This window comes from Hordeum vulgare, chromosome 6H, assembly GCF_904849725.1.
Source record: "Hordeum vulgare subsp. vulgare chromosome 6H, MorexV3_pseudomolecules_assembly, whole genome shotgun sequence".
NCBI classification, from domain to species: domain Eukaryota; kingdom Viridiplantae; phylum Streptophyta; class Magnoliopsida; order Poales; family Poaceae; genus Hordeum; species Hordeum vulgare.
Genome location: NC_058523.1, coordinates 542,291,107 through 542,300,151, shown reverse-complemented (window position 1 = coordinate 542,300,151; position 9,045 = coordinate 542,291,107). Strand labels below are relative to the sequence as shown.

General features: G+C 52.9%; 1 protein-coding gene across 1 annotated transcript; it reads left to right on the top strand.

Moving 5' to 3' along the window:
* Nucleotides 1–898: 898 nt before the first annotated feature.
* On the top strand, nt 899–4,096 carry LOC123402662. The gene is made up of 2 exons (XM_045096600.1): nt 899–2,261; nt 2,405–4,096. The coding sequence occupies exons 1-2, from the start codon at nt 1,009–1,011 to the stop codon at nt 3,906–3,908; spliced, it is 2,757 nt and encodes a 918-aa protein (XP_044952535.1). The 5' UTR covers nt 899–1,008; the 3' UTR covers nt 3,909–4,096.
* Nucleotides 4,097–9,045: the final 4,949 nt, after the last annotated feature.

Below are 9,045 nucleotides of genomic sequence, written 5' to 3'. Positions count from 1 at the left end.
TTTTGCCCACACGCTCACCATCTAGTCCACCGCATGTGGACGAACTGCTCTTCGCGCCACACATGACGCGTACGTTGCTAGATGGCAATTGCAGTGCGCTTACGTGGCAGCTACTAAACACACATGGCAACCATGATTCGTTGCTAGATGGCAACTACAGTTGCTCGTACGTGGCAACCAGGTAAACACACATGGCAACTATGATTAACCTTACATGAAAACTATGGTTGAACCAGACGCGTCAATTAGGTAAACACACATAGCAACTATCCTTGGATAACTAAAGTTTTATCCCACGGGTAACTATAGTTAACCAAAACAGAAAGAGTTGTCATGCTTTTACAACTACAGTTGCCATCCAAGATAACTAGAGTTGCCATCCCGGGGTAACTAAAGTGCCACCCCGCGGGGTAACTAACATAGTTGTGCGAGGGCGTGTGGACAAATTTGCTTCGTGCCACACATGCCGGAGGGGATGACTAGTACTTATTGCGCGTGTGACACGAAGTAGCGGACGCCCACACGTGTGAACAGTTCTATTGCACACTACCCGTGTGGGCTGCCTCCTACGCATGCCACACACAATATGTGGACGCATGTCTAATATGTCACACTTATGATGAAATATCGGAACCCAAAAACAAAGAGAATTATGACCAAGCCGAGAAACATCTGTCCAGCGACAATCTACACGAAGACATCCAAAAACGCAAACGCGTGCTCGTCACGATGTTTCCGATGGACTTCATCGTAAAAAGCTAGGCTAGAATAGAATAGCTTACTTGACCGGAGAAGACTTGGTTGCTTCCCTTTCTCCGAGGAGGAGCCTGACGCCCGTCCGTCCGGCCGCATGTGGGAATTGCTATGCAGGGCGCAGAGACCGGGCACCTTCGTCCCGCCTAGTCAAGTCGCTCTATAATCACGACGAAACCATGGGGCCATCTCTCTCGTCTATAACTAACATGGCCGTGGAGAGCTGTGGGAGAGCAGGTGCAGCCGGTAGTGCCAATGGATCAGCAGCCCGTGCAGCCATGGGAGTACAGCCTGCGCAAGTACCTCCTGCTGCTGGCCACCCTGGTGGTCACCGTCACGTACGCCGCCGGCTTCAACCCGCCGGGGGGCGTCTGGCAGGACGCCCTCGGCGGCCGGCTCGCCGGCGACCCCATCATCCGCCAAACCAACTACCACCGCTACCTCGCCTTCTTCTACTGCAACGCCACCGCCTTCGCCGCCTCCCTCGTCGTCATCGTCCTCATCCTCGTCCTCGCCATCCGCCACGACAAGAAGGGGAAGGACAGCCGCTGGGTCGTCGTGCCCCTGCGGCTGGTCATGCTGCTGGACCTGCTCAGCCTCATGGGCGCGTACGGCGCCGGCACCTGCCGGGACAAGATTTCAACCGTCTACTCCGCGGCGCTGGCGGCCGTCGTCTTCCTCTACATCCTCCTTCTCAAGACGATGGACTGCTGGGACAAGACCTCCGACTCCGGCGCCGGCTCCGGCCGCGGGATGCCCGTCTCCAACGGCAACACTGGAAGCGCAACGCCTATTCCCGATCCTGACTTTGTCACCGGAACAATTTCCACCTCCGTTGCCGGCTCCAAAGGCGGGATGCCCATCTCCAACGGCAACACTGGCTCCAGCGGCGTGACGCCCACTCCTAATCCCGACTCCGACGCCGGCACGATTCCAGCCCCCATCCTCGGCTCTGACCCCACCGTCGGAGAAGACCAGGAGCGGCTCCGCCACCACAAGGCCCACAAGAAGCTGAAAGCCGAAGAACGACTCCGCAAGGTCCTGATGCTCCTGGCAACGTTCGCGGTGAGCATCACGTACGTCGCCGGGCTGAGCACGCCGGGCGGCTTCTGGGACAGCAGCGAGGGCAGCCACCACCCGGGCGACGCGGTTCTCAAGGACCACCACGGCCCGCGCCTGACGGTGTTCCTGCTCTGCAACACCACGGCGTTCGTGGCATCCCTGCTCATCACCATGCTGCTCATCGTCGACGGCAAGAAGCTCCGCAAGAAGAAGACGGCCCGGTCTCGCATGCTCTACGGGTGCATCGTCGTCGCCCTGGTCGGTCTCGTCGCCGCATACATCGCCGGCAGCTGCAGGGAGATCGATACCACCGCCTACGTGGTCAGCCTGGTCGGCGCCGTTCTCACAATGGCACACATCATCCTACTCTATGGTATCTACGCTTCTTCTCGTTCCAGTCCAGTGCAACAAACTGGAAATGTTCAGAAGATTGTTGATAATGTCAGGTATACATATCATCTTCTTCCTTTCCTTTGTTTGCAACTGAAATCTCTGTTTTTTTCTCTGCTGCTGAAGTTTGTTTCCTCTGTTTGTAGTTTCACTGTTTTCTCTGCAAACTGAACTGAACTCTGTTTCTTCTTCTCAGCAGTGGTAGGAAGGCTCTGGACAAGGCTCGCTCTCTTGTTCTACTGCTCGCCACTCTTGCCGCCGCCATCACCTACACGGCGGGGTTGGACCCGCCGGGAGGCCTTTGGCAGGACAACAGCAACGGGCACATGGCCGGTGACCCAATCCTTCTCACCACCAATGCTAGGCGATACAAAGCCTTCTTCTACTGCAACTCGGTTGCCTTTGTGGCCTCCTTGGTAGCCATCGTCCTAGTCCAGACGGATATTCTGGTCAGGCACCACGTGCTGGAGGCAGCCATGATACTCGATCTGTTTGGCCTCATCGGCGCCTATGCCGCCGGGAGCTGCCGGGACGTGAACACCTCCATTTACGCCATAGCTTTGGCAGGCGCCGTCCTGGTCTATGTGGTGATCCATGTTGTCTTCTTCACGCTGGATCACAAGGACAAGAAAGACGATGACCAAGAAGATCAGTTGCTGGAGAAGAGGCGCAAACGGTTGCTCCTCTTCGCGATCTTGGCCGCGACCATTACGTACCAAGCCGGCCTCACCCCTCCTGGCGGCTTCCTGCTCCAGGATGACAAGCTCGGACACCACGCCGGCGACCCAGTCCTCTTGTACAACTACCCACTCCGTTACAAGGCCTTCTTCTACTGCAACTCGGTGAGCTTCATGCTGTCCATCTCCATCATCATACTCCTGGTGAACCACAATCTGTACAGGCCAGCCATACGGAGCAATGCGCTATCTGTTTGCACGGCGGTGGGCTTGTTTTGTTTGATGGGGGCCTATGCCGCCGGAAGCACACAACACCTCAAGACATCCATCTACATCTTTGTGCTGGTCGGTGCGGTCCTTCTCGTTGCAGCCGGGCTCCTGCTGGTATTTTTGCTGAAGAAAAATGGCAGCGATTCAGCAGCGCAACACAGGAAACAGAATGAAGAAGCGAAGGGGGTAAAAGTAAAGAATGGGGATAAAGAGGCAGAAGAACAGAATGGGGATAAAGAACTAAGGAAGAAGGAGGTGGAAGAAAAGAAAGAAGAAAGGAAGAAGCACGAGAGGCGCAAGTACCTGATGCTGCTAGGCATCTTGGTGGCCAGCGTAGCCTACCAGGCCGGCCTGGAACCGCCCGGCGGAGCATGGCAGAGCAATGACAACGGGTATGAGGCGGGTGACCCGGTGATGCACGATAACAGGAGGCCCCGCTACCTCATCTTCTTCTACAGCAACTCCTTTTCCTTCGTGGCTTCCATTGTGGTCATCATGATGTTGCTGCCGCACTGGCTGCCGAACCAGAAGAAAGAAGAATGGGAAAAATGGTCGCTGAGGGTGATGAACTGGACCATCCTGCTGGATTTGTTCGCTCTCCTGGTGTCCTACGCAGCCGGCTCCAACAGGGGGTGGAAGACGTCCGTTTATGTCGTCGCACTCATCTTTGCTGTGCTGGTCTACTTTGCAATCCATATGATGCTGTCATGTACTGTTTGTAGCCCTAAGAGCCCCGAAAGCAGCTCTGAGGTGTAGCTCTACCTCTACTATGTGAGGGCGATTGCTCATCTGAGCTGCCATCTATCTATTTCTTCCTGTCTCTAGATCTCTAATTCTCTAATCTCTCTGCTCTATCTAGCTCTCCACTTGTTAGATCCCTAGTCTAATTGATGTAGTCGGATAAACCTTCATCCGAATTGGAGCATGCTGACATTGTTTGTCGACTCACTGGGCAAGTGTGTGTGTGCCTTAACCCAATGATTACGCATGGTAGGTAGCATTTCCTTATCCTGCGCACAGTCTCTCTCTGTCTCATAAGGACTTGAGTGGGAAGTGCACGAATTTCAGTTGCATTTGCATTCAGGAAACGCAAGCACTTGTTGCTACCGAAACATGCCAGTATGTCACAATGTGCGGTCTGAAGTAGTAAGTGTGTGTAATTCTATTAGTGGCCACTGGTCTTGTCGAGAGGAAAAACATACCTTGAATCCGTGACCTGACTTCGGGGGCGCAGTCTCCCCTGTGGGCCAATTCGCCGAACATCTGCAGGGCGCCTGATCTCCGCATGCAGGCGCAGGCACCTGAGCTGCGCGGGCCGCCGCCATCGTTTGTAACGTCGTCGGCCAGGATCAATATGTACTGATGGCATCAGAGGTTGGCGCCGTGATCGGAAGCAGTTGTATTTTGTATTTCAGGCTTCGGTTCTAGCCTAAAAAGCACGGATACGGGGACACGGACACGGCGACACGCATACGGAGACACGGGATACGGCATTTTCCAAAAACAGCCCATCGAGGACACGTCAAGTATATATATAAATAAATAAATAATGCCATGTAATATAGAGGTAAAAAGGAAAAAAAAATAACAAGAGATCGTCCCAGTCAACAGTAACTCTCTTAACATAAGCCCAGAGAGGATATTAGTAGTTGGGCCGGCCCAGCTAGTGCATGCCACGGATCAATCTGCACCGTCAAAACTCAAGCCCTATCTCTCTCTGCCCAAATGCTTTGACCAAGCCGCCCCTCCTCCCAGCGATGGATCTCTCAACTCCCCCGCATCACCTCTCGCCACCCCCCTCCTCCCAGCGTGCTCCTCTTGCCGCTGCAGCAACGGCAGTAACGAAGCACAGCAGCAGAGGCACAACAGCAACTGCGGCAGCGAAGCGCAGCAGCGGCGGCAGAGGCACAGCAGCAACAGCAGCACGGCGGCGGGAGGGTGCTCCAGATCCACGCTGCCTGAAGTCGGAGGAGGGTGCTGCTCCGACCGGTGGATTAATCGAGCCCTTCGCGTGTCCCCTACGTGTCCCAGCCGTGTCCTCCCTTTTCTTTTCTTTTTTTAATTCATAATTCAGGAAATACGGCGGGATACGTGTATCCCCGCGTGTCCGAGCGTATCCCCGTGTCCGACCGTATCAGCACGGGGATTCGGCAACTTCTGCCGTGTCCATGCTTTTTAGGTTCTAGCAACCATTTTGCGTCAATGGATATTGTAAGCCATGTACAGCTTCATTTTTGCTGGAGTACTTACAGGCTTCTTTTTTTGGATAGGAGGCATATTGCTCGGCTTTAGCGAAGTGAAGCCCTTACGAGTTTACAAAAGGTTCACGAGTCACAAGTACAACGGAAAATAAACAAGTTTGATACATGCCACAAGAGCCAAAACAACTACTCTATAAAGGCTTCGCCTCGGCGAGGTTGTTGACACTGGGAAAAAAAGTAACACGCTATAGCGTCGCTAATAGCACGGTATAGCGTATAGAGAACTTGTTTCTAAATTGATCAGTGTGTAATGTCTCGTTAATAGCTAGTATGTAGCACGCTATAGCATGCTAATAGCATATTTTTAGAGGCCATGCTATTTTGTATAGCGCGCTATTTTTTCCTTTGGTTGTTGAGCGTGAATGCGTCGAAGGCTCTTGACGTGGTGGCGAAGCTTGATACATAGCTCCTCAAGAACAAATGTCTCTTATGTCTTGCTCAGCGGCTTCCATAGTTGTAAGAAAATAGTCATTTTGTACACGATATCAACCACTTGTTCAACAAAGACTCCTTTCATCAGGGTTTTGTTGTGAATGCTCCACAAAGACCATGTAAGAACAGCAAAAACCAACCACGCTATCTTTCTAGGAGATCCCGACAGCCTAGTAGAAAATGTATGGAAATCAGCCACCTATGCAGAGACCCAGCTGCAACCGGTGGTGTCTCTAACACATCCCCAAAGGAATTGAGCACATACACAACGAAAGAAGATGTGATTAGTATTTTTCACTTGGTCGCAAAAAGGGCACAAACCATTATCAGGCCGTGCCGTTTTTAAACCTCGAGGGATGTGGGTAATCTATCACGAACTTGTTAGAGTTATAATATAAGTCATGTACCCTTTTGTATTTATCCCAATATATAAGGGGTTTCCTGCATATAGTCCACCACCTATACATGTATATATATCGGCCTATGGCCTTATGGGAATACAAGTTGCATATTCCTAACATGGTATTAGAGCTAGGTCAATTTTCTGCACGCTGCAACTCGTGCGATTGATTCGTCTCTCTACTCCCGATCGAAGCTGGTCCTCGATCTCCTCCTCCCTCGTCCCGTCGAAGCTGCTGGATCTCGAAGCCACAGCCAGCCCTGATCCCAGCGGCCCTGACTCCTCCTCCCTCGTCCCGTCGAAGCTGTTGTTGGATATTGCATCGACGGCCCAGCCAGCCCCGATCCGAGCGGCTCCAGTGGCCCCGATCGCGTCTCGATCTGCAACCAGCCAGCCCCGATCCCAGCGGCTCCAGTGGCCCCGATCGCCTCTCGATCTGCAACCAGACCGACTCGGCGGAGCCCAGCCCTGATCCAGGCGGCGGCTCGATCTGCAACCAGACCGACCAGCAGCCAACCCCTGCGCCTGATCTGAGCAGCAGCCAGCTCAGATCTCCGCCGGATTCGTTCCCAGATCTCCGCCGGATTGTTGCCTGCTGGATCCCGTCGCCACCAACTTCTGATCTCGTCGCGCGGATTCTCCTGTCTCGACGTGATCTCTAAAAAAAAGTCTGCTGCATCCGGCTATGTTGTTGTTCCTCGTTGTTCGGTGATCTTTGATGGCACTAACTACACCGAGTTTGTTGGCTTCATGCGCATTCACATGCGTGGCATCCGCCTATGGGGTTTTATTTCTGGCGAGGTCTCATGTCCGCCATGTCCGGTTCCTCCCGTGGCTCCCACTCCGCCAACCCCACCGGCTCTTCTTGCGGATGCTCCTCAGGGCGCAAAGGATGCGGGTAAGCTTGCTGATGAGGCCGCTATCCGTGCTTATGATGAGAAGGTTTTGGCTTATGAGGAGGCTCTTCAGACGTATCATGGTGCTTTGTCTGCTTACACCCAGTGGCTTGATGATGATGCTCGTGCTGCAGCTGTTCTCACCGCTAGCGTTCTGCCTTAGTTTGGCTCTGAGTTTCTGGGCCTTCCTACTGTGTTTGAGATGTGGACTCGCCTTCGTCAGCGCTATGAGCCCTCGGGTGATGCCTTATACCTCTCTATGGTCTGTCAGGAGCATGCTCTTCAGCAGGGTGACTCTACTGTTGATGACTTCTATGCATAGAGTTCTGCTATCTGGCGCCAGCTTGATTCTCTCCGCAGTGCTGGTTGTCGTACTTGCCCCTGTTGCCAGGCTGTCCAGGCCGATTTGGAGTTTCATCGCGTCTATGAGTTCCTGTCTCGGCTCCGTAAGGAGTTTGAGCCCCAACGTGCTCAGTTGTTTGCTCGTGGTCGTATCTCTCTCATGGAGGCGCTTTCTGAGATTTGTGCTGAGGAGACTCGCTTACGTGGTGCTGGTTTGCTGGAGGTTCCCTCGGTGCTCGCTGCTCGGGCTACTTCTACGCCCCCTACTGCACCGACCCCTTCTCGCTCGAGTGCTCCACCGCTCTTGCCTACTCCTTCGGGAGGCTCAGGTCGCCCCCGTCCACATTGTGGCTACTGCAATAATGATGGTCATATTGAGTCCAACTGTTACACGAAGAAGAAACACTTGCGCAAGGCGCGATCATCATCTACACAGACCTCGTCATCTACATCGAAAGCTTCAGCCATTGCTTTGACTGAGCAGGATATTCTTAGACTCAAGCGTCTGCTCGCTGCTTCGGGTTCTTCCTCGACGGGTACTGCTGGTTCTGTGACTGAGGCTTCCCGCACTAAGCAACCACCTTCTACACAGTCAGGTGCATCCCCATGGGTTCTGGACTCTGGAGCTTCCTTTCATATGTCTTCTAATTCTTCCACTCTGTCCTCTCTTCGATCGCTTGATTCTCCTGTTCATGTCCTCACCGCTGATGGTACTCCCCTTTCTGTTGTTAGTAGAGGCAATCTTACCACTACTTCTTATTCTGTTCCTGATGTTGCTCATGTTCCTCGACTTACCATGAATCTGTTTTCCGCTGGTCAACTTGTTGATTCTGGTTGTCGTGTCATCCTTGACCTTGACTCTTGTTCTGTCCAGGACCGTCGAACGCACACACTGGTTGGGCCTGGTCCTCGCCGCCATGATTCTGAGGGTCTTTGGGAGTTGGGTTGGCTTCATGTTCCTTCCGCTGCCCACTCAATCGCCAGTTCTTCCGCTTTGGTCGCCTCGGCTACTGGTTCCTTCCAGCAGTGGCATCATCGACTTGGTCATCTGTGTGGTTCTCGTTTGTTGTCGTTAGTTCGTCGAGGTCTTCTGGGGTCTGTCTCAGGAGATGCCTCTTTAGAGTGTCAGGGTTGTCGTCTTGGTAAGCAGATTCAGTTACCATATCCACATAGTGAGTCAGTGTCTAAGCGTCCTTTTGATTTAGTTCATTCCGATGTATGGGGCCCGACTCCCTTCACTTCGAAAGGGGGTCATAAATACTATATTATTTTCATAGATGACTTCTCTCGTTACACATGGCTTTATTTCATGACTTCTCGTAGTGAGGTGTTGTCCATTTATAAGCGTTTTGCTGCCATGGTTCATACTCAGTTCTCTTCTCCCATTCGTGTGTTTCGTGCTGACTCCGCTGGCGAGTATATCTCTAAGATGTTGCGTGGTGTTCTTGCTGAGCAATGGACTCTCTCTCTCAATTCTCTTGTCCTGGTGCTCACGTTTAGAATGGTGTGGTTGAGCGCAAGCATCATCATCTTCTTGAGACGGCTCGTGCATTGCTGATTGT

What these genes read in the sequence shown, in the direction of transcription:
- LOC123402662 (XM_045096600.1), top strand. Translation starts at nt 1,009, where the DNA reads ATGGATCAGCAGCCCGTGCAGCCATGGGAGTACAGCCTGCGCAAGTAC. An exon ending in AAGATTGTTGATAATGTCAG is followed by an intron (nt 2,262 to 2,404) that starts GTATACATATCA and finishes TCTTCTCAGCAG; the next exon opens with TGGTAGGAAGGCTCTGGACA.